Raw genomic sequence first — 27,435 nt, 5'->3', positions numbered from 1 at the left:
TGAAGAAATATCGGGTTTTATTAATAAAAAATATCTGATTACAAAGTAAATAATATACAAAGTTTTACAGGAAACGCGCGCGAGACAATTTCCACAACTACATCTACAGTACTAAAAACATTAAAACTACAGTTGTCCTAACACTAAAAGCCTATACTTGGTCAGACCCAATTACATGGCAAAGTAGCTGATCTTGCATATATTCATGACCGGGCCTCTGCTGATCCAAATATAAAGGTCTGACTGTACAATATTATGCAAAGACATCTATATAACTCCACCCAACTCCTACAAACGACCAGTAATACAAGCAGAGAAGATATACTTACTAATCCTATTGGTGAAGATTAGACAATAACAAACTACATATACTACAGTATTCCTTATTCACTCCAGCAATCATGGTTCTAGGTCTAAGATATGAACTATATCATGTAAATACGATTGCCACGTACGGGAATTACTGCTGTAGGTTGTCCTATATATCGACATTGTTCCAGGTCCCGAATGTGAACTATAACATGTAATGACGATTTCTACCTTTGGGAATTATAATTACTGCTATATGTATTGACATGGTCATAACCATTGTTTTTAATTACTACATGGTGTATTGATTATCGATTTTGGCGCACTGTTGTACAGGATTTGGAATTCTTTGGAATATGTCGATAAGGAGTGTCTGATGATCTGATCAAGACTACCCGGTCAGTCGTCCATCCAGGAATTAAATATATCAGTAATATGACCGAACACGTGAAGATCTGTGGACTGGAGAACTCCCGAGCCTATAGTACCTCTTCCCGAATGCTATATATCTACTGGGAACGTTTGTCGGATTACATTATTACTGGAATGTTGATCAGGAATGCTGCTATTGAATAATTCTGATATGTAATCTACACCGGAGGCAGTGATATGTTTTAACTGTCAACAGAGCACTGTATTAATAACAATGAATTATAAACATTTAATACATTGACAAGATGTCGAACTGAACACAAACTGAGCTTACCGATATAAAATCCAGGTATACGTGAAAACAGTATTACTGTGACTGGATTATAAAATCCAGGTATACTTGAAGACAGTATTACTGTGACTGGATTTCACAAGTTGATGGTTTATCTAGATGAATCACGAAAACATTTAATATTTCACAGACCGCGGAAGCGTAACATCATTAACACTGTACCAATATGCGTATCACGCCATTTCCCAGGATTTCATGCTATTCTTGGGGACACATGCTTTAATTTAGTAATTTTGTATACTTGTAGAGGAGTTCCGTTCTATAACACATAGAATGTTAACACTTGTCATTTCTACACCTAGAGCTTTAAAAGAATACTTTCTAGAGATAACTATATAGAAATAAACTAAGATAAACAGTTCAACACCTCCTTGTCGGACTACGACTTCTTAAGTCCCTTTAGGCTTTACTCATTGTCACGGGACACACATAAAACTGTGTGAAGTTGATAAGACATTGCATAAAGAGAGGTCTGGGGATGAACTTGAAAACATTTGCATTAAACACAAATTTCTTGAAGATTGTAAGCAAGGTGCATTGGGCAGTGTCATATATTCCTCATGATAGCTCAGTGCAGATGGCGACTAAAACTTCCTCTCTTTTTTTTGCAGAAAATTGTCTCAAAAATAAAGTTGCACGACCGGTGACGTCTATAATTAAAGTCGTTCCGGTTCCGGTGTCATGGCCTTATTGTCTTGCCCCACCATGTAGAGGTTACCCTTCTCACTGTTGTAGCCTACATTGGAGGGATAGTGTCCATTTCCTCCAGGGACTGAGGCCTGCAGTGTGTTCAATGGGGCGTACCTAGGGCCTTTACGGTCTTCGTCATCGGCAGGGCCCCAATGGGGTTCCGATTTGATGGCGGCGCCAATCTGGATAATAGTGAAAACAATATGATAAATTATGTTTTTATACCAGAATTTGTTGTGATAATATTATACGGAAACTAGAAGCGAGTTTGAGGTAAAAATTATAATTTCATTTACATTTCAACACATACAGGACTGACGAATAAGCTTCAAACACATAACGTACGGACTTGATATTATTGGAATCAATAGTTATCTTACCCCTCCCTTCCGCACAATCTGCACAATGGCGCCAATGAGAATGAGGACAAGAGGTGCCAACACCATCATCCAACCGATGGCCTCAGCGAACGGCGGATACGTGTAATCGCCCAGCACGGCAGGTGAGTAGTTGATGGCCATCATGATCACGATGAACTGTTGTTATATAGTAATAGATATCAGTTATTATTTTGTCATTCCAATGTAGGAAGTTAAATCATTTAGCTTCCTTCTCAATTTCAGACGTGTGCAATGTCAGAGTATCGTACGTTTAGATTCCAGAGTACCAAATTTACAGATAAAGTACGTGTTTGGTGTGGGGAAATATTAAACTGTCTAAATGATAAACGATACCCTTACTAGCAATTGTACTATGTTGTACTAGATTGTACTAAAAGAAAGAAATTATTGATGTTTTAGAAAAGTGGTGAATTAATTTATCGTAAACCGTATGTTTATTGCTGACCCTCGTTTAAGATGTTAATTCAGTAGCACACACTTACCCCTATAGCAAGTGTTTAAGATGTTAATACAGTTAGCACACACTTACCCCTATAGCAAGTGGAGTAACAACACACCACATAGAATAGAAATAAGCCCAAACGACGGGACTCTTTTTTCCCAACATCAGCTCAATGTCCCGACGGAAGTTGTTGACTCCTGGTGTAATAACATAACATGACCATTTTAACATAACATCAAAACATATTCAGTTTTCAATTAATTTCAGGTAAAATTGACAATTGTCACAGAAATTCGTAGCATTGTTGTATACAGGCGTTATCACGTCTCGAAAAATCCTCATCAATTGTGGTACCGCTACTGCGCAAAGATGAATTAATTAAAAATTATGTTTTGTTTGATATGAAGCCAGTTTAAGATATCGTTGTAGATATATAAAATGATAGATATGACGTTGATCTGTATAGAATTAGTATTGACAAATAATATCAATATCATGCACGACCCTTGGTGAAAATGTACATTTATTACATTTTTACCAGTGAAATATCAAAAATTATTCATTCTATAAAAGTGATATTTTTTCACTGAAAAATATCATATTTTTCAATTAGAAATTACCAAAATAATTGACCAATCAGAAAGCCCGACATATATGTCAGCACCTGGACAGGGGAACTACTTTTTTAGGGAACTGTAGGCCTCGTTAGCATACGGGGTAGGTTTTTCGTTGATGAAAAATGTAATAAACAGAATATCTAACAGTGTCTTCAGTAATACCAAATATATTGCACTCGTGTGGCTAATATTTTGATATTTTTCACTCGTGCGCATATATGTTACTTATGATACACATGTTGTATCATAAAATAAACAGAACGGGTACTAATAGCAAATGTTTTTTTATTGTAAGACACATGTACATAGGTTAGACATGTAGGTAATCGATATAATTAATGTGTTTTGTTGTAAGACACATGTAGGGTAGACATGTAGGTAATGGATATAATTAATGTGTTTTGTTGTAAGACACATGTAGATAGGGTAGACATGTAGGTAATGGACATTATTAATGTGTTTTATTGTAAGACACATGTAGATAGGGTAGACATGTAGGTAATGGACATTATTAATGTGTTTTATTGTAAGACACATGTACATAGGTTAGACATGTAGGTAATGGATATAATTAATGTTTTATTGTAAGACACATGTAGGGTAGACATGTAGGTAATGGATATAATCAGTGTTTTATTGTAAGACACATGTACATAGGGTAGACATGTAGGTAATGGATATAATTAATGTTTTATTGTAAGACACATGTAGGGTAGACATGTAGGTAATGGATATAATCAGTGTTTTATTGTAAGACACATGTAGGGTAGACATGTAGGTAATGGATATACTTAATGTGTTTTATTGTGAGACACATGTACATAGGGTAGACATGTAGGTAATGGATATAATTAATGTGTTTTATTGTAAGACACATGTACATAGGGTAGACATGTAGGTAATGGATATAATTAATGTGTTTTATTGTAAGACACATGTAGGGTAGACATGTAGGTAATGGTTACAATTAATGTGTTTTATTGTAAGACACATGTACATAGGGTAGACATGTAGGGAATGGATATGATTAATGTGTTTTATTGTAAGACACATGTACATAGGGTAGACATGTAGGTAATGGATATAATTAATGTGTTTTATTGTAAGACACATGTACAAAGAGTATATATGTAGGTAATGGATATAACAAATATACTACGCATATAAATATATGGATTGTTACATGTAAGGATAAATAAAACAAATGTTGTCGATGACTTACCGTATACATAATTAATTCCCACGAGCTCGACGAAACTGACTATCATGAGATTATAACTACCGGAGTACCAATCAACCAGTGTGAGGAGGTAAATACCACCCTGTAACCATAGAAACAGTCAGGTTATTACAGTAATTAAACATGGGTCATTGTTGATATTTTTTTTGAAATATTATTATTCCTATTATGACCATCTCCACAGGTAAATTAACAAATACAATTATATTGTCACCATTATTTTGAACTAACATTTACATGTACATCTTAAGTACTTTAGTAGCTACTTAGTGGCAGCAATATGTTTAATGGAAAGGATGGACAGTCTAATTACGTGTCATTAAATCATCAACTACTTTACCACGTGTATTATGTCACGAGAAAGCGTCTGATTGTCTGATTAATATGTTCAGTTTAACTTGACCATATGTTGGACTTACCTTGCATGTCTGGGGGATACCCAGGACGAATCCTACCATACAACAGAAGAATGTAAACAATGCCTTTTTGGACCTTAGCTGTCTAGGAAACACGTCTGTGATACCACTGATAACAGTCTCCATCATGGCAAACTGTCAAGTAAAAACGTAAATATTCATTCTATGTATCATAAAACACAAGTAAATAAATAATAGATATATAAACTATAGTGATATCTAAAGATATCTGGTTGCGCCGGAGCGGCCGTTTCTTAATCGGGATGAGTGGGTCAATACAATATTGCACATCTTGGTAAGGCTTTAAACAAATCGTAACTGAACCACCTTGGGCACTATTTACTACCTCAGTTTTACAGCCGATTTGACTATAATCTTGTACAGTTCTATGCTTCTCAATTGTCATTCTGGGCCCAGCTGTTCAAAAGGTGATCAACTGAATCATTTGTATAGTGAAAATCTCATTTCTCCTTTACTTCAAATCCTTTGTATTTATATTCTTCAAAATAAGCAGGTAGGAAGAGACTCGCAAGTGTTATAGATTCATGACATTTTGTCAAGTTTGTTTTACCAGAAATTATTATATCAGGATTTTAATATTGTTGTTAAACTGTGATTAGCCTAATCATCTTTTGAACAACTGGGCCCTGAAAGTGACAGCTAACAACACGCACACAAACTAACACTTATGGTTGTACGATATACGAAAACATTATTCAGATACTGTATGGTACTGATGTTTAGCAGGCCAGACATACATTTTAATGTTGAGAGGTTCTGTGTGGGATTATAGCACACCGAGTTGATTCTTACTTAGCCTTAAATACACGTGTTACTCAACCGCTACTTTTGCGAAAACAAATCCTCGTGAATATGACATAAAATATATGTTATTGAGGAGACGTAATCAGTAGTTAAAAACTAAATAGATCAACTTTAACGACTTACCTGGCTGTCAAGTCCGAGAGTAAACAACATAAAGAAGAAGAGGAAGGCGAAGATTGGAGGACTGGGCAGTTTGGCTATACCTTCTGGATAGGCAATGAAGGCCAGACCTGGACCTGTACAACAAAATAAACTGTTATACCTTCTGGATAGGCAATGAAGGCCAGACTTGGACCTGTACAACAAAATAAACTGTTATACCTTCTGGATAGGCAATGAAAGCCAGACCTGGACCTGTACAACAAAATAAACTGTTATACCTTCTGGATAGGCAATGAAGGTCAGACCTGGACCTGTACAACAAAATAAACTGTTATACCTTCTGGATAGGCAATGAAGGCCAGACCTGGACCTGTACAACAAAATAAACTGTTATACCTTCTGGATAGGCAATGAAGCCCAGACCTGGACCTGTACAATAAGATAAACTGTTATGGTCATTTGGTTACTCAAACATCATGGCATTATATATAATCATTCATTTACATGTTTTCGTCTCTCTTAATGTTCTTCTCAAACATACACATATGCATGCTGTACAGATATTAAAAGTCATATTGTGATAAGTACTAAAACCTACTTTCGGATTTTCGACGATTTTGGATAACTTCAAGGAATATCAACGTACTTTGTATTATGCAAATGTTCTGAACAAAACATTGGCCGCATTTGGTAAGATGGCAAAAGCATGGTTAAAGCAAACACGGGGGAACCAATACAACTGTTGTGTCTTGCAGTTCAGGCGTCAGAATTGTACCTGCCGATCCCATGAAACCTAAGAGGCGACTAAATTTGGGATATTATCTTTTCTATTCGTTCAAAACAATTTTCTTGTTCTAATGTCTCTCTTGACACTGCCATATGTTTGGCCTTTAGTTGGGAGGTTGTCCCTACATGCTTTGGTTCTGTTTCAAGGCCGAGACAAACCAGAGGCTATAAGTATGGTAGCTACTGCTCCTACTTATCGTTCACCATCTTTGGGAGCGATACAAGTATGTTTCCTTTCCTGGTATTTCTGTAATGGTATATATGTAATACGTACCGTCATCTGCCACCTGATCTATAGGAACGTTTGTGGTATAGGATATATAACCAAGTAGGGAGAAAATGGCGAAGCCGGCGAATACACTGGTACCACAGTTGATAAACGCTACGATCACAGCATCACTGAAAATATAATATATTTACTATAAGGCACCACCAAATCAACTGATTAAACTAGAGTACTAGACAAGAATGACACTACGAAAGAAACTACCAACAGATATTTCCTATTTTGTCCTGTTATTTAAAAGTGATATATCAAAAATAGACATAAGACAATTAGTGATCTGTAGCACTAAGATATATTATTTTCTTGTTTTCCTACGTTCTGTTTTTCTATTTTTGTTTAAGTTGGCCCACTAAGTGACCATACTAATAATTTATTTTATGTTTTATAATGCCGCTCTCAGTGTGCCTATTAGTATTTACCAGAGGAGTTAGATGAAGTTTCATTGCCCAGGAACGTGATTTTATCTACGTTGATAACTTACCGAAGACAGTTATTGTGGAATTTGTTGTAGCTAGCCATTGTTAGAAGACCTCCGAAGGCTGGTCCGAGGGAGTAAAATATCTGGGTGGCAGCATCTCCCCACACCTAAAAATTGGAGAGGACAGTTATCAACAAAAGTGGGCGTGACGAGCACGTGTTATCTTAAACGACCAACTTAGTCAACTATTGGATTTAAAACAGGCCAGGTACACATATTTAAAAAAAAAAACACGCGAGAATGATCTTTATAATTAAGATTTAAGCAAAAATATATCAAAATATTGGCCACACTCGAAAAACATATTTGGTTTTACTGAAGTCACTGTTAAATATCCTCTATATCTATAAAGAAAACATATCTAGCAGTTACTTCCCTTTTGGTCAATGTCAAACTTCACATAGACAATATTAAACATTTTTGCACCATTAAGTCAAGCATCAAGATTATTGTTTGAAGTTTTTATAACAATACTTACAATTGTATGTAAACAATGACGAAAAATGACCTCAGGTTTATTCTTACCTTTGGATTTTTCAACAGCTCCCATTTTGGGAAGATGTAGAACTCGATTCCTTTGTAATAGCCTGGGAGGGTGACACCACGGATCAACAGGATAAGGAGGACGACGTAAGGGAAGGTAGCGGTGAAATACACGACCTGGAACATACGTCATATACATGTTAATGAGGACGATATAAATATCATACGTCATATACATGTTAATGAGAACGATATAAATACAAGTGGATACATGTTATATAACATACGTCATATACATGTTAATGAGGACGATATAAATATCATACGTCATATACATGTTAATGAGGACGATATAAATATAAGTGGATATAGTTGATTTAACATTTGTTATTTTTTTCTACTTGATTCATATACTTTGTACTGTATGTGTACCTTTCCAAACAATGCCAATGTTCCTATCACTGTTCTTGTTAGTGAAATGGATTTTTAGTTTTTCTAGTTCTATGTTTAGAAAACGATTTGTTTCTCTATTTCTGTTTTGTAATAATTAACGATAGGACTTACCTTTCCTGAAGACTTGACACCCTTCATGAGACAAAAGAAGATGAACAGCCAACAGATGAGAAGACAGAGGACGTTTTTCAGACTTACACCGCCGATATCTTCCAGACCGTCAGATTCATGTACCCTGAGTACATACCGACTGTGGAACAAAAATCAAATAAGTTAAGTATTCCTTAAAATTATGCCAATTCATCGTAATGTTGCCTGATGTGCCTTTTTGGAGTTTTAGTTGGCGAAGTTATTTTTTTATATCAAACAATACATTCTAATTTTAGGTTTGTGTGGCGGGTGTCGCTGTGACCTAGATTTATATGGCGGGTGTCGATGAAGCAGGAGACGCTTACTCTGCCGAAACACCTGGTCTTAATTTCCGTGTATATTTCAGGAGTCTCCATGTAAATCCATATTTTTGTTCATATTTTGCCATCCTTGGATCAGTTTTGAGCTTGAATTATGGTTTCATGTTTGTGGTGTTTTGTTGTTTTCGTTACCTCAATAGAAAATATATAACCTTCAGACTTTATTATCACTATGTTGATAGTTGGTAGAAATTTAGAATTGAAAATCAAAAGTGAGTGTCAGAGGAACAAAACTATAGCACATATCTTAGTCAGGGAACTGATTCATCCCCAGTTCAGGACACGGGAATAGGCTCGGGATGGCGAAATAGTCATGGCATTGCATGGTTGGTATATGTACATATACCGTCGAATATTACAATTGGTTTACAGAGAACAAGAACATGCTATTTGAAATATAAACGATGTAGAGCCTAACTTCATATATTTTTTTGTCATTAGTACTAATAGAGTTTGATTTCCTTATTTCGAGACCATAAGTATGATGGAGTTGTAGATGGATGTCCATTATTTATATTCATCGATCTCTAACTCTACATAAAATGTATTGTCTGTGAACCTTATTTAGAATTATAGTGACACTCACTTCCAATATTCACTGCTGGCTGTCTCGAATTTGATATCACAAGAATCAGTATGATCCACTAGGATTGTGGAGTTGAGCTGTGATATAGACGTAAACGTTTCGTTGAATAAGGTGCTCAGGTTTCCTAGTAAACCAGTCAGACAGGTTTGCTCTTTAAGTTCTGCAATTAGGGATCAAAAGAAAATGAGTAGAGGTGTCTTATTTATCCTCCTGTAAGGTTTGAAGCCGATAAATGTTGTTACATTGTATAGATATTATATCCGTAAAATATATATTGTATACAATATTAAACCATTTACTGTTTTCTTTAAAACAGTTAATTAAAAATAAAAATGATTGCTGTTTTCCTTGGTTCAAGGATAAGTAATTTATTTATTATGATTTTTCGATAATTTCTTATAACTAAAATACGTATATTGGTCCTTAATGATTTCTTACCCAGAGTTGCGTTCACCTTCATAGTCTCGTTCATTGTCGTGAGATCGGGGTATGGTTCAGTCCTACACTTTTCTGTGTTCCAGGCTTTTCCACACCGCTGCCATGGTAACTCGTCGTCAAGGTTGACGAAGGACACAAACATGTAGTACACGGCATACATGATGATGACGTTGTAATACGTACACACCATGGCACTGATCAGGATCATGGCCCAACCAATACCTGAAGGTCAAGTAACATAGAGTTATACCGATGGTAATGATATCTCAAGGTCAAGTAATATAAATATACACAAATTGTACGGATATCTCAAGGTCAGGTAACAAAGAGGTATACAGATGGCACGGATATCTCAAGGTCAGGTAACATAGAGGTATACAGATGGTACGGATATCTCAAGGTCAGGTATTATATATGTACATGTATACATGTACACGTACGAATATATCAAGTTCAAGTAAAAGTTCAATCCATCAAAAAGAAAATAGCAAAACGAATTCGATTATAAGAGCATAGATGATAAAGATACCCGAAGATTAAGGTCAAATAAAGAATGATATATTTATTCTGGAATACATAAAATCTATACAGGATTTGATACCAGATCAAAGATCATTATTTAGACACCATGATTAATACATATATATTTTTTAAAGTTCAGAGCTTCTCTATACAATGGATGTTCATACTGGATTATTCCATTTGATACCGCAATGTTACATGAGATAATGGCTGTGGTGATGTAGTAAATCATATGTAAATAAATAAACCTCAGACAGCTAAAATAACGACACGACTGACATCTTGGGTGATATTTACACAATGACATATATGATGTAGGCATGAAACGATCACAGCTTTTTATTACATTACGAAAGGACACGTACCTTTTATAGATAAATATAAATATCATTTAAAGACCAATGTAATGTCTGCTGATCATAAACCTGAGGATTTTCTGTGGGAAGTCACAGGGTTCACACAATACAAAGCTTAGTAAAATACACCAATCAATAAGTTTTATGATGAAACTTAGGAAGGTTTTCACTTTAAAACATTTATCATTATCAGGAATGAGGTAAAGGCCAGGTATGTCTAAACACGCTGTTGATGTCTGCTTTGTATCTGAATTATTTCGCTGCGGGGAAATGGGTATTGCGTGGAATGTGTGTATTTGCAGGATATTACAACGTGCTATGGACTTAATGAGAAATACTCTTAAAATAAAGATAATTGAATCGATCCGAATGATCATATGATAATTCGTGGTGGATTTTGTTATTTCCTTAAATTATTTACAAAGTCAAAGCCTTTTTAGGAACATTTTGTTATTTAAGTAATACAGAAATTCCACAACACAGTCTTGATTATGTGGATGTGTAGGTATTCTATCGCTGATACGTACCCATGAAGAGTGGACAGAGTGGATGTGTAGGTATTCTATCGCTGATACGTACCCATGAAGAGTGGACTGAGGGCCCAGGCCGTGACTGGTCCCTGGGAGGAGAACTGACCAACACATAGCTCCAGGAAAAATAGGGGTAGTCCGGCGATCAACAACATGATGACGTAGGGAACGAGGAAAGCACCTATAAAGGACAATATATTACTGACATTAGGGAACGAGGAAAGCACATGTAAAGGACAATATATTACTGACATTAGGGAACGAGGAAAGCACCTGTAAAGGACAATATATTACTGACATTAGGGAACGAGGATCCCACATGTGGTGGACAATATATTACTGACATTAGGGAACTAGGATCTCACATGTGGTGGACAGTGTATTGCTCACATTAGGGAACGAAGCTATCACAGTTGATGGGCAATATATTACTGACATTAGGGAACGAAGATCTCACATATAGAGGACCATATATTACTGACATTAGGGAACGAAGATCTCACAGTTGGTGGACAATATATTACTGACATTAGGGAACGAAGATCTCACATATAGAGGACCACGTATTACTGACATTAGGGAACGATGATCTCACATGTGGTTTTTCATATTTTGGTCAAATTTGCTGCTCGGTTCTATCGGAAAGACTTGTTCTGTAGATTGTCGGCGCGAATTCCATGTTCCTATCATCATTGTTTTGAAGTTAATATTACTGATATCAATGGTTATAGAAATGTCCCGGAGATAAGTATTTTTAAGCTTGTTAATTGTTCATTACTTACCCCCGCCATTCCTGTAGCAGAGGTAGGGGAATCGCCACACATTTCCCAATCCTACAGCGTATCCGATACAGGACAGTAGGAAGTCAAGCTTTCCTGACCAATTCCCGCGCTCCGGCTCCTCCTGAAATTATAACATGAATATTAATCACATTGGAAAGGCTTTATGATAACAGTCTCAACCGGTATGTTGTTTTAAGTTAACAACTAACGATGGTGGTCAATCAAGCATACAACTAATACCAGCATTAAAACGATAATGTAATTGTGACTGAAAATAGATGTAACGATTAAAAGGCAATGATATGTTGGGGAAACCCATGGAAAAAAGAGGATATGACCAGGTGTTCCGTAGAGTAAGAGTCTTCTGCTTCATAGACGACACCCACCATACAAATCTAGGTCACGCCGACATGCTCCATACAAATCTAGGTCACGGCGACACCCTCCATACAAATCTAGGTCACGACACCTCATACAAATCTAGGTCACGACGACACCCTCCATACAAATCTAGGTCATGGCGACACCCTCCATACAAATCTAGATCAAATCCGGGTTATCATTATTAGGGATCATGCTAGTGCCCAATACAGATACCCGGCTTAGTGTGTACGTGAATAGAGATAAATACAAAACGATAACCTATACAACGTTTTGTTCTTTTCAGAAAAGAGATTAGACCACCCACATCAGATACATATTACAAAAAAATTGTTAATATGATAGTTATAAATCAACACGCTATGAACAATAATGTACATTCATCGATCTGCATTATTCTAAACAGGGCACGATCTAGGATAAACAGAGCATGTCCTAGGATAAATAGAACATGCTCTTGGATAAATAGTAGCATTATAAGTGGAGAGAGTTCACAAACAATGACCTCCCGATCGGTCGAGCGATAATTACCGTATTTGACCTAATAAGGGCGCAGGGCGCGGGTAATTGACAGTGGGGGCGCCCTTATTAAGATTAGTTATTCTGAAGTTTTATGAAACAGACTATACCTTATAGCAGAATACCCAAGGTTGTGGAAACGGTAAAATATTCAGTCATAAAAATATTCCAGATGAAGATATCTATTCATAATCATATATTATCTTAAACATGACTTGAATACTCCTGTAAACTTGTAAACCATGCCAGCTGATCTTTAGACCAGAGAACGTGTGTTCCACCATTTATGTTCAAATGGAACTCTTTTGTGTTCTATTTATAGAAACAGGTGATTTCCCAGATCACATCAGACATCGTTTTCTTTGACCTAATAATTGATTTACAATGTATTTTACTAGCTTTCTGCTCTGAACAAAAGTTATTTATCAACAAGAATGAAGTCTTTACTTTATCTTCAAATAAAGATGGTAAGTTATTATTTGTATGTGTGTTTAGTTTTGGGTGCTCTTTGCACTGACATGTCATCTGTAGCCTGTACTCCAACAATGTTATAGGAGTACTGTAGCCTGTAGGAATACACAAAATGTGGCGAAAACATGTGTTCCAGTTACTTAATTTGCTGAAGAAAATTGAACACATAAAGTAGCAAAATATTTCACATGAATTATTACTTTTGAACACCATTTTGACACTCAGTCAAAGATGTATTTCCTTGAAAAAAGGTAGGGGCGCCCTTATTAGGGCAGGCGCCCTTATTAGGTCAAATACGGTACTTTGTCAGGTAACCTTACATAGGTAACAGATCTGTCGGGGAAGATTGAACATTACAAATGACAACACATGTTATGGAAACACTACACACCTGTCGGCGAATACTGATGTATGTTGAGTTAGAACAATACAACTTGTATTTACCCTTTATTAACATATAAATCATAATTTACATTCATGACACCACACACAGTAGGAGCTGTTATTAAGAATAATTGGCTATTATCTTCAATAATTATTACAGGATACACTATACCTGTAATTACAATACGTATCAATCTTACTGTGTGTCACAGTTCTTAACCATCTAAATGTCTAAATTATATTGTCTCAGCTTTCGTAAGGTAAAGAAAAGAAAACTTTAAATTTATGAATAGAGAAAGACGATTCAAAAGGAAGATTAGAATAAGGAAATGTAAGATAAAGTAAGAATACAGGTGTACATATCAGGATATGTAAAGGAAATGTTTAGGGCGTGTGAGTATTGTAGCCTTCCTAATATTGAACATTATAGATTGACGGTTTTGATAGGACTCGAACATCCTGTCTCCATACAAGTAAGTTTAGAAGCAGGGAAAGATACGTATATATATGAGAGTGATGGCACGATCTACATATCTTCTTGAATAACGTAGAAAAATAGCTTTTTCTAAAAGATAAACATTTTAAAAATAAATGTGCTATTTCACATTGAGTTTTGCAAAATCAGTAGACACCTGAACCCAGAAAATGTTTTTGTGATATTTGGCATGAGTATGGATACCACTACAAGCCTAAACAATTTGATATTGAAGGTAAAGATTTAAACGAAATGGAAAATCACTGAATCTGGTACTTGAAATCTACTGGAGTTTAAATAGAATTGTGGTCTGAATGTGTTTGTCCTACTTTTCATGAAAGAAATTAAACCGAATCCCATTTTAAATTCAATGTGTCGCACTGCCTTGATGTTAGTTTTATATATTTGACAGGATTAAAGAGGTGAGCTGGCGAGGACAGGCAGTTACAACCTGTATATGGACGGCCATTACTGACACCGTGTCACCCTCGATATTACACAGTCTGTCACTGACCGAACAAGTCATCGGTTACTATTTCACTGATTTAATGGTGTTCCTGTATAACTCGTCCCAAACGTTGTGTCGAGAGGAGCGTGTTTGATATGTACACACGTTTTTATGTCGTACTAATTGGTCCGTAGTGAATTTGTTCTCATTGTCCTGGAGATACAGGTCATTGTATCTGTATTTAAACTAGTAAATAATTGTTGATTTAACTCTATTTCTGTACAACACGATAAGTATTGTACATTGCATTCATGATGAAGTGTTTGCAATTTATAAGAAGAAACCAGTTGATAAAACACCTTGCGTTAGTACTGTCTTTAATTGAGGTAATATTAATATCTAAAGGAATCACACTTGTGCAATTAACCAACGAACAAAAAAGATAAATAAATAGATAAATAAAATAAAATAACCAAATAAAATAGATACCGAAGCTATTTGAAATAACTATTTTATCATATCTGATCACTGAAAGTAAGGGTAGCCTTGACACTGATGTCATAACCAATATTTTGACCTCACAAAAGTGATATTAAGAGAAAATGGAGTCAAAACCATAAAATGTAACTGACACGTGAGGGCCTCTGTCCAATCATACAATAATTGGTATTATGAAATGTTTTTCACACTTTCTGATTGGCTTAAATAGTATTACGCTTCCCGATAAAAATTCATATGAACTAGCTTTGCGAAAAAAACTAGCAAACAGATTTTAACTGGATTTTTTTAAAGCACATTCTGAATTATTTCCTACTCAAGTACTGTTTGTACACAGGGGCGGAAACATATTTTTCTTCGTGAAGGTAAACCTTATTGCAATAGATGAATATTTGACAGGTCGCGGTAGTATAACTTTCGTGTGTTGAGCGACTTAAGAATGATTGTGTATTGGGCAGGATTTATTTCACCTGAATAAATTTTTACTGAAGTACAGGTGTGTCATGCTATAGTTGTGCAACTCTCCAATCTTACAAGTACGACCAGATCTCTTATTGAATCTAATTTGATCTTCATGTTCAATGAGAAATTTGGATATATATTTGAAATGGGACTTTCTTCTATAGAATTCAAACATGTCTGTGGTACGAATGCTATTGAATACACCTAATTATACCAATGCTGAAGAGCTAAGGCGGTGAGCTGTCTGTTTGAATGGGTGACATCAGCAGGAGACTTAGATTGTTCAAATTAGTCAGACATGGTTTATAAATCTCTCCCACGGCAACATGTCTACGTGTTAATGGTATTAAACAGGTTACATTGATGTACAGTTTGTAGTTAAATGTTATAAATATTTCTAAGAATTCTATTACTAAGAAGTTTTGTTTGGTTTTTTAAGGATACAAATATTTTATGTCCCCATCATTATCAATAAGTCGTTGACAGCCTGTTGTATCTAGTAAGACATGGGATATCCTACTTCTATATAAAACATCACCACCATCCCAACTCACCCATTGGAAGTCGTACTGTACAGTTTTCCGTTTTTTAAGTAACTAGATCAAAAATATTTATTATAATGTTAATGCACTTATTGTGTGTTAACAGCAAAATCCACTGAAACGCAAAAGTCTGCATTACATATTCGAATATATACGTTAATTTGTTTGTCTGTATCTACATGTATACTTCTTCCACGCTCCATATATGGTTAGCAGATCTTTATTTATAAGCTAGAGAGACCATTCCGTTTGTAGTAAATAATTTAAAAATAAAAAGTAGGCAGTAATATGATCACATTTCATTATCAACATACATTGATGTATTTAGGATCACGTGTTGATGAAGGAATAATAATACATATCTTAATGTACATAACGGACGTCTTATTGAAACAATGGACTTAAAATTAACATTACTCTAATGAAGATCGCGGAGAACTTATTACATTATAACAAGTTTTGTTTTATCAATATTGAAATATCAATGAAAACTCCAAGATAAAAATTGAATAAAAACACTTTAAATATTTTACCACTTAAATTAAACTTAAACAAATGGATTAAACAAAATATTAATAAGAATATTGTGTTTGTAATCGTTTGTTTTACCTCTCGGTCAATATTGTCAGGGTTTACATCCCTAACAACCTTTTGTCTTACCTCTCCGTCAATACTGTTGATGTCTGGGTTTACAACCCTGACAACCTTTTGTCTTACCTCTCCGTCAATACTGTTGGTGTCTGGGTTTACATTACTGACAACCTTTTGTCTTACCTCTCGGTTAATACTGTTGGTGTCTGGGTTTACATCCCCGACACCATTTTGTCTTTCCTCTCCGTCAATACTGTTGGTGTCTGGGTTTACATAACTGACAACCTTTTCCACATCTCCTGACTTTTCAATATCACTACTTGCCAAGGAATTGTCTTCCGAGGACATTTGTGAGGAGACATCCTCCATGTCGCCGGATCACGGAGTACAGTGAAGTGTCTATAGGTTTATATACATGTGATTAGCTAGCGGGATACCATACATCACCCTACGATCGTAACCATTGCAGCATGTTAAAGCAAACTTAAAAAAAAAATCCTAACACATGTCATATTACCCATGGACATTTTACACGTAGATTTATATAAATATTGAGAACTAATGCCTAACGTACCTGTAATACCTATAATGTTACATAAAGTCTAATTCAGTACACTGTATGTCGAGGGGGTGCAGGACTACAAACATAAAAACAATCTTCACATTATCTCACAAATTTATAAAAGAGATCATTCTGACGTTGAACGATCAAAACATTAATAATTTGGTCAGGATTCGGTACCAATTTATGTGGTTGTCATAGCAATACTGTTTTCAAATATAACTGTACATCACAATAAAAAGCATGCAATTATTTCTATTGTTATACAGATAGACGATCCGAGTTGACACTGATGAACACCTGACCAACAAAGTAACATTGTCTATATTGTTATACAAAATATGTGGGAGGACTTGTACATTACTTAACTTCGATATTGGTAATGAATTTCATTATATATTTAAGTGAAATGAATCAAGTACTTGAGAAATTATGTTTCAAAATATGATTCTTTGCAATTTGAACTTTATAGTAGTTGAATATCATTGTATCAATCTTGTATTAGTTATCACAGACCTTGAGACTTTGGAGAACCAACGTGCCATCATTGGTGAAACAGCTAACCGAATAGACATTATTATCTGGTGTCAATTTTTCTAGAACTAGCAGAGCGGTCTCACGTTTGACTGTACTGACCAATTCAGCATTATACTTTCAGCGCATTAGCGATCACGGCTAGTGAGGTACCCCTACAACCTTCTGTCTAATGTACTGTATCTGTATTCTATCCTAGTATCACTGAGGACTCCTAGAAAGACGAAATAACTGTATAGTGTCCCTAGTATCCGTTAGATGTCCTTTAAGAAGGACCTCGCTGTATGATGACCTTATTATCAATGGCAACTTCTAGAAGGACGAAACAGATGTATGATATCCCTAACATCACTGACGAGTGTCACAAGGACGAAACAGATGTATGATATCCCTAACATCACTGACGAGCCCTAGAAGAACGAAACAGATGTATGATATCCCTAACATCACTGACGAGTGTCACAAGGACGAAACAGATTAATGATATCCCTAACATCACTGACGAGTGTCACAAGGACGAAACAGATGTATGATATCCCTAACATCACTGACGAGTGTCACAAGGACGAAAAAGTTGTATGGTGTCCCTAACATATGACTGACGAGTGTCACAAGGACGAAACAGATGTATGATATCCCTAACATCACTGACGAGTGTCACAAGGACGAAACAGATGTATGATATCCCTAACATCACTGACGAGTGTCACAAGGACGAAACAGATGTCTGATATCCCTAACATCACTGACGAGTGTCACAAGGACGAAACAGATTAATGATATCCCTAACATCACTGACGAGTGTCACAAGGACGAAACAGATGTATGATATCCCTAACATCACTGACGAGTGTCACAAGGACGAAAAAGTTGTATGGTGTCCCTAACATCACTGACGAGTGTCACAAGGACGAAAAAGTTGTATGGTGTCCCTAACATCACTGACGAGTGTCACAAGGACGAAACAGATGTATGGTGTCCCTAACATCACTGACGAGTGTCACAAGGGCGAAACAGATGTATGATATCCCTAACATCACTGACGAGTGTCACAAGGACGAAAAAGTTGTATGGTGTCCCTAACATCACTGACGAGTGTCACAAGGACGAAACAGATGTATGGTGTCCCTAACATCACTGACGAGTGTCACAAGGGCGAAACAGATGTATGATATCCCTAACATCACTGACGAGTGTCACAAGGACGAAACAGATGTATGATATCCCTAACATCACTGACGAGTGTCACAAGGACGAAACAGATGTATGATATCCCTAACATCACTGACGAGTGTCACAAGGACGAAACAGATGTATGATATCCCTAACATCACTGACGAGTGTCACAAGGACGAAACAGATGTATGGTGTCCCTAACATCACTGACGAGTGTCACAAGGACGAAATAGTTGTATGATATCCCTAACATCACTGACGAGTGTCACAAGGACGAAACAGATGTATGATATCCCTAACATCACTGACGAGTGTCACAAGGACGAAACAGATGTATGATATCCCTAACATCACTGACGAGTGTCACAAGGGCGAAACAGATGTATGATATCCCTAACATCACTGACGAGTGTCACAAGGACGAAACAGATGTATGATATCCCTAACATCACTGACGAGTGTCACAAGGACGAAACAGATGTATGATATCCCTAACATCACTGACGAGTGTCACAAGGACGAAATACTGTAGTTGTATGATATCCCTAACATCACTGACGAGCCCTAGAAGAACGAAACAGATGTATGATATCCCCAACATCACTGACGAGTGTCACAAGGACGAAATAGTTGTATGATATCCCTAACATCACTGACGAGTGTCACAAGGACGAAAAAGTTGTATGGTGTCCCTAACATAACTGACGAGTGTCACAAGGACGAAACAGATGTATGATATCCCTAACATCACTGACGAGTGTCACAAGGACGAAACAGATGTATGATATCCCTAACATCACTGACGAGTGTCACAAGGACGAAACAGATGTATGATATCCCTAACATCACTGACGAGTGTCACAAGGACGAAACAGATGTATGATATCCCTAACATCACTGACGAGTGTCACAAGGACGAAACAGATGTATGATATCCCTAACACCACTGACGAGTGTCACAAGGACGAAATAGTTGTATGGTGTCCATTGTATCACTGAGAAATCCTAGAAGAACGAGACAGCTGTATAATCTCTTCAGCATAAAAAATTGACTAGTTCTAGAAGGACGGAACAGCTTAATTGTATCCCTAGAATCATAAACGAGTCATATACGGACGAAATAGCTGTAAATTGTCCCAAGCACAACACACGAGTCCTAGAACGACGAAATAGCTACAAGGTGCCCCTAGCATCACTAAAGGGTCCTAGAAGAAAACCACTGACAAGAATTACTTTTGAAATAATGTAGAATAATTATTATAATGTGTTGAAGAGGTCAGCAAAATTTCGTCATACTATGTTAGATTTCTTATGTAACAATACTTTACAGAAGAGGTGTCGTGCCCAGTTCTCAACATTTTATGTTGATTATCAGTTTATATTATACAATCTAAACAAAATAGTACACTTTGTGAAGTGCGTTAGATCCCCCCCCCCCCCCCCCCCCCCCTCCCCCTCCATATGATTTATGCAACAATTCTCCTATATTCAGTTTTGATGACAGAGCTTTGTTATTTATTCAGTAGTGCCATATCACGGGTATCACTCTTAGCTTTCAATGTAAACAATAACTTTTATAAGGAGACGCTACCGTACACTGTAGATATATAAGGTATGGCTTACACAGAAATTCACCTAGTCCTCGGAGAAGACTGTCTTATTTGTGATGTGTTGGAATGTGAATTAAACGTGAAATATAGGTGTGTACGTTTTAGAAGAGCTTATATTCTTACAAATCTCACGCTTTCCGTCGTCAAAACGACTTTAATTTTGTTCAAACAACGATAATTCCGAACACACAAGCAGTGCCAGCGGCATCACCTATTGTTCTCTATTGTCCGATTTCATTCTAGTGGTCGATTAAGGAGTGGTCATTTACATTGTAATAAACTCCCACTGACGTGGTCAAGCGTTTTTCAGAGCAGTGATATCGGAGATGGCGCTGACAATTAGACCTACATATACAGCACTGACCAGTACATTTACAGTACAAACCTGTTGTTGTTTACGATAAAAATCCATTAAGATGTATATTTCCGATAGAGAGAGTCTGTAGGCTAGGTCATTAATAAATGTTAAGGGTATGCCGAATGGAGAGGTCTATGACTAAGTATTCATGCTGTGACGCTCTGATCACTCGAAAGAATTAATCAAACATCAGAACATTTGTTTAAGTCAAGTTGTGAAAGTTTTTTACCAAATATCTAACAGACACTTTAAGTAAAAAATAATTTTCCGAAACGTTCCATGAGAATTATTCACGGTTAAGGATCTTGAAAAGGAAAACTTCTAAGCTGAATCATACTACAAGTAAATAATTTTGTCCAACTGCAGGTGTAATTCTTACAAGCGCAAAATAAACATATAAAACGGTGATATAGTCTTTAGGAAATTTAAATGGATTAAATACTTCAACGCAATGTCTCTTTATGAAACCTTTAATCATATTAATGTATTCATAATGTTTCATCATTTATACCTATCATACCTGCCCAGTTTATACTGTCGAGGATATTAATGTATTCATGTTTTACCATTTATACCTATCACACCTGCCCAGTTTATACTGTCGAGGATATTAATGTATTCATGTTTTACCATTTATACCTATCACACCTGCCCAGTTTATACTGTCGAGGATATTAATGTATTCATGTTTTACCATTTATACCTATCATACCTGCCCAGTTTATACTGTCGAGGATATTAATGTATTCATGTTTTACCATTTATACCTATCACACCTGCCCAGTTTATACTGTCGAGGATATTAATGTATTCAAGTTTCATCATTTATACCTATCACACCTGCCCGGTTTATACTGTCGAGGATATTAATGTATTCAAGTTTCATCATTTATACCTATCACACCTGCCCAGTTTATACTGTCGAGGATTTTAATGTATTCATGTTTTACCATTTATACCTATCACACCTGCCCAGTTTATACTGTCGAGGATATTAATGTATTCATGTTTTACCATTTATACTGTCGAGGATATTAATGTATTCATGTTTTACCATTTATACAGTCGAGGATATTCCTAACCTTCAGTCTCTATTTTTTCCGTTCACTATTGATCTGAACAGAGTGATAGATGTCTTTACATTGGTATCCTCCACAAATCATACAAAGAACAGTATAGATTTGTCACTAAGATTACTATGGTATTTGGACATTCAAAGTTTAATCACAGATATAAAATGAGATATAGATTCTTCTTCATTAATTCTCCCATTTGTTCCGTATTTGTTTCGACTGTTTTCCACTACAAAGGACTTAAATATCGTAAAGAACCCAACAAGTTCTAGGCCCCATCAGTAAACATCATGGACACAGTGTAAATATGTGTGTAAGTAACAAACATTATCCACCCGTGACTGATCGTCGGTTAATGAGGTATACTAAAGTATAACAGTGTATACAAAGTATATAGTGTTGTTTGTCATCTCTTAAGTGTTTACACCGTTACGTTACACAAATAAACAACTAGTACATTGATTGACTAATCACCTAGTACATACATCGACTAAACACCCAGTACATACATCGACTAATCACCTAGTACATACATCGACTAAACAACTAGTACATACACTGACTAAACACCTAGTACATACACACATGTACATTGACTAAACACCTGGTACATACATTGACTAAACACCTGGTACATACATTGACTAAACACCTGGTACATACATTGACTAAACACCTAGTACATACATTGACTAAACACCTATAGTACATACATTGACTAAACACCTATAGTACATACATTGACTAAACACCTATAGTACATACATTGACTAAACACCTATAGTACATACATTGACTAAACACCTATAGTACATACATTGACTAAACACCTAGTACATACATTGGCTAAACACCCAGTACATACATTGATTAGAGTATTTCGTTAACATCAATATTCTGTCGTGATGTATAAAGATGTGTGTGAGCACGTGCCTGTTATCTATAGTGTATATGTAGATATTGTATAACTGATGCTAACTGGTCGACCTGCATTAATTAACATTGTGTAAGGAAGTTAGTGGTTCGTCTGTGGAATTATAATTCATGGGCATGTGCCTTTTCTTACTTCGTGGATGAAAAACCTGCAAACATTATAAAATTAAAATATTCTCTTATGTGAGGAACTCTAAACCAAAATGGTTCTTTTTAATAAATAAATCCAACTCTCCATTTAGTAATGACTAAAATAATTAATGTTAATTGTATTCTATAAACAGTGGAAATACTGAATTGTGGGCGTATTTCTATATTTCTGAATTTTGAACACAGTAGTTTAATGTTTAAACGTTATATTATAAATTTATATTTTTTCATTCAATGCTAGTTCTACCATTTTCTGCTTATTTGTACTCTCTCATGCTAGTCCTTTTTATTTATTCCATATTTTGAAATTTTCCTAAATTTTGACAATGCATGTATTGTTTAGTCCCCGCCCTAACCTGCCTGGGGCTACAGTTGATGGAGACGTGATAATCTACGGTTGTCTGACAGATGACATTATGACCTTTACAATCTCCTTCATCTACAACCTTCTGCTGTGGATGATTGGTCATTGAGCTGGCTCATCAATTACCGTCACGCCCCCTGGCGACTACATATAAACACAAACATGCAGCTCAGTGCTTTAGCTTAAATTGCGTCAAATATTTTGAAGAATACAACACATGTGATATATTCTAATAAGTAATACCGAAATATTAATTTGTGTACATTATAGAGACACACATCCGCCGGTATATTCTCTTTGTTTACATTGCCGGACGGAATTGTAATAATAGAATAAAAATTGTACAAAGACGCACAAATCTATGGCAATGGCCACATATACTTCGAACAAGACATGTCAATTTACCATGCAGCCATTTCGCGAAAATACATATAAAACTCAAGAAGTGGTGCTAAAATTATAATTTGATAAATTTTGGATATTGGAGAATTTTCAGAAAATACCTGACAACTTTATTCGGAACAATCAGATAGATCCATAAGAAATGAATGTAGATTTTCTAGTAACTGAATGACATACCAATACATTTGTGTATAAGGGCGTGGTACAGTGGTGACTACGCTGCTTTATGTTGTTTCTATTGCTTTACTTGGTTCTACCAGACGACTTCTCCCTTATACTTAAACTCGTTTAATTTCCATACAGAATTTAAACAGAGTAAACACTACACTTATTCCCCTGGTCCCGAGTTTAAACACATCTAGGTTAGTTAGTAACACGACAAAAATCAAAGGCTGTGTGCGCACTAGCTATGTAAACAAGAAATGCCATTTTTGGTCTTGGCACATTAGAATATCACGTTGGTGCTGATCTGCCATGTTTAATGTTTAATGTCAACAGACTCTAATAAATATTCCAGACACGATCCAACAGCCAAGTTCAATGACACATCTTTGGCTGTTTTACCTAAGTCACGAAGGATACATATACGTGTGATTCCAATGACGAAAGAGTATGATATCAGACACAATCTGTTACAGCTGTAATAAAGGACTTTGATTAAGTGGTCTCTAAAATTGTTCTTTATATTGTTTTATGACAAAGTCAAACATTGAATTACATGGAAATCATTGTCTGTCACTATGTTCCAGCCATGGTTACTTACTGGTGAGGTATTGATATCACTTTCAAATCGCATTAATAACTACTCCCGAACTTCGTCAATCAACACGGATTTAACACGAAATCAAAGAGTGATTTTTTTTCGTTGCGTTGACTTGATGTCCTGACTGTACAAGAACAACAAAAGATACTGGGATACCGGAGAAATCGTAAATCCAACTCAAGATACTAAAAAAGAGGGGGAAATACGAAAACAATTGTAGATTTTTACGGAAACCCTGACAAAAATAAAAGGAGAGTTATTATGGTGACAACAGAACCATTAGGCATATCAACTCTCATCGATCACGTCTGACGTCATACCGTACAAGGAAGTAAAATGTATTAAACAAGATGGCGACCATTAAACTAGTCTAGTCGGACAGGCGGAATGTGGAATCGTACATAAACTGTCTGGCTGATATTGTTTCATACGATTATTCTGAACTGACTACCGAGTTTTTATTCAATAGTGCATTCATTTTGAGATATGTATAATTGATTTTGTGAAAAAGACAACAATTTTTGTTTCTTAATATTTACCTATAATATTTATAACATAATAATCTCTCTATCTATAACATATCTCTTTATATATAATATATCTCGTAATATATAACATATCTCTCTAAGTATAGCATATCTCTCTAAATATAACATACTCTCTAAACATAACATATCTCTGTAAATATAACATATCTCTGTAAATATAACATATCTCTCTAAACATAACATATCTCTCTAAGTATAACATATCCCTCTAAGTATAACATATCTCTCTAAGTATAACATATCTCTCTAAATATAACATATCTCTAAGTATAACATATCTCTCTAAATATAACATATCTCTCTAAATATAACATATCTCTCTAAATATAACATATCTCTAAGTATAACATATCTCTCTATAAATAACATATCTCTCTAAGTATAACATATCTCTCTAAATATAGCATATCTCTCTATAAATAACATATTTCTATAAATATAACATATCTATCTAAGTATAACATATCTCTCTAAATATAACATATCTCTCTAAGTATAACATATCTCTCTAAGTATAACATATCTCTCTAAACATAACATATCTCTCTAAATATAACATATCTCTCTATAAATAACATATCTCTCTAAATATAACATATCTCTCTAAATATAACATATCTCTCTAAATATAGCATATCTCTCTATAAATAACATATCTCTCTAAATATAACATCTCTCTAAATATAACATATCTCTCTAAATATAACATATCTCTCTAAATATAACATCTCTCTCTAAGTATAACATATCTCTCTAAATATAACATATCTCTCTAAGTATAACATATCTTTCTATAAATAACATATCTCTCTAAATATAACATATCTCTAAGTATAACATATCTCTCTAAATATAACATATCTCTCTAAGTATAACATATCTTTCTATAAATAACATATCTCTCTAAATATAACATATCTCTAAGTATAACATATCTCTCTAAATATAACATATCTCTCTAAATATAACATATCTCTCCAAGTATAACATATCTCGCTAAGTATAACATATCTCTCTATAAATAACATATCTCTCTAAACATAACATATCTCTCTAAATATAACATATCTCTCTAAACATAACATATCTCTCTATATATAACATCTCTCTCTATATAGAAGATAATTTCTATATATGACATATCTCGATATAGGTAAACGAAAGTGTCCAGCAATAGACGTCCATAACTTGCGTCACCTGCATGTTACACAGTGGAATCTGCTGTAGGCTTACCTGGGCCCCTTATACGTGAGCGCTGGAGCTGGTGAAGGCGAATCATACTTATATTAACATGTGCGCCTTGGGCTATGTAGATTTATAATCCGTCACATATATATACCTATAAATATACTGTTGAAACAAACATTCATCAAAACTTACCAACACCTATCCGTGACATTTTTACTTTTTCCTTTAGAGTTAGCCCGTTTAACATAGACTAACCGGTACATTGGGACCTTTGAGGTTATTACTACATGAGATAGGAACAATATCCACCATTATTACAATTGACTGCGGACATGGACTTCATAAACTGTAACTTAATAATTTGAAAACCTTCCTCTTTAATTAAATGTTGGTGCTCCCCTGTCGGTCTATGTTTACAGATTGCATTTACTAGTCACCTAAAGAGGTACAGCACATGACCTGCCTAATAGTTTGATTTGCTAGTGATGTCTGTGGTCCTCGACACACGACATCTGACTCCGGACCTCCACTGACCTACGAGAACCATTCGATAGTCCAAGGCCAGGACCGGACAGGCATACCGCAAATATTTTACTTCAAAACCGGTTTTATTTGGACAGTTTGATACCCTCCTCAGATCCTCCTATAAACACACTATTGATAATTCAAATCTCAGCGTAGTGGATTAACAAGGGCGGTCTTCGACACTGTTTATATCAAGCATCTTTTTTCACTCCTACATTGATCTATTTATTTATTTTAGTTTTAATTGCATTTTGGAAAGAAAGCAGCTTTTCGAATACTAAAAGGATGTGAACAACATACCGTTGGACAAGTTTGTGACAATACTCGTTCGTTAATTGAATTTGAAAAAAAAAGAAGATTTATATTACCTTCGCCATGGCCTATGTCCCGTTTTTAGTCACAGTTGAATGTTTAATCCTTGAGCAGTGTACAGTGCTTGTGTCGCAGGGTTCACAATTATGACCCACTGGTTCGCCACACAATGCCAGACGAAATCACGTGACGAAGAGAGAACACTTAAAGCCAAGGTTTACAAACAGATA

General features: G+C 35.5%; 1 protein-coding gene across 2 annotated transcripts; it reads right to left on the bottom strand.

Annotated features, from left to right (window-relative positions):
• Positions 1-27,435, bottom strand: LOC117328737 (sodium-dependent proline transporter-like). Of its 2 annotated transcripts, none has more exons than XM_033886248.1 (15): positions 27,262-27,435; positions 11,937-12,057; positions 11,204-11,335; positions 9,747-9,968; positions 9,309-9,468; positions 8,364-8,502; positions 7,842-7,976; positions 7,320-7,423; positions 6,827-6,951; positions 5,788-5,900; positions 4,843-4,974; positions 4,406-4,505; positions 2,654-2,763; positions 2,104-2,259; positions 1-1,905 (listed from the first exon to the last, which is right to left on the bottom strand). In XM_033886248.1, exons 1-15 carry the CDS (start codon positions 27,268-27,270, stop codon positions 1,690-1,692), a joined length of 1,974 nt encoding a protein of 657 aa, XP_033742139.1. In that variant the 5' UTR covers positions 27,271-27,435; the 3' UTR covers positions 1-1,689. The 2 variants fall into 2 exon arrangements, with proteins under 2 accessions (XP_033742139.1, XP_033742138.1); XM_033886247.1 differs by lacking the exon at positions 27,262-27,435 and adding an exon at positions 16,891-17,091.

Source organism: Pecten maximus, chromosome 6 (assembly GCF_902652985.1).
Source record: "Pecten maximus chromosome 6, xPecMax1.1, whole genome shotgun sequence".
In the NCBI taxonomy this organism is placed as follows: Eukaryota; Metazoa; Mollusca; class Bivalvia; order Pectinida; family Pectinidae; genus Pecten; species Pecten maximus.
Note: the sequence above shows the minus strand (reverse complement) of the source record. Positions and strands in the feature narration are given on the sequence as shown.

Bases quoted from the DNA above. Each gene is read 5' to 3' on its own strand.
- LOC117328737 (XM_033886247.1), bottom strand. From the start codon at position 17,076: ATGGAGGATGTCTCCTCACAAATGTCCTCGGAAGACAATTCCTTGGCA. The intron at 7,977-8,363 runs GTAAGTCCTATC...CGTATGTTCCAG, and splicing joins GTGTCAAGTCTTCAGGAAAG to GTCGTGTATTTCACCGCTAC. The intron at 6,952-7,319 runs GTAAGTTATCAA...TTATATTTTCAG, and splicing joins TTCCACAATAACTGTCTTCG to TGATGCTGTGATCGTAGCGT.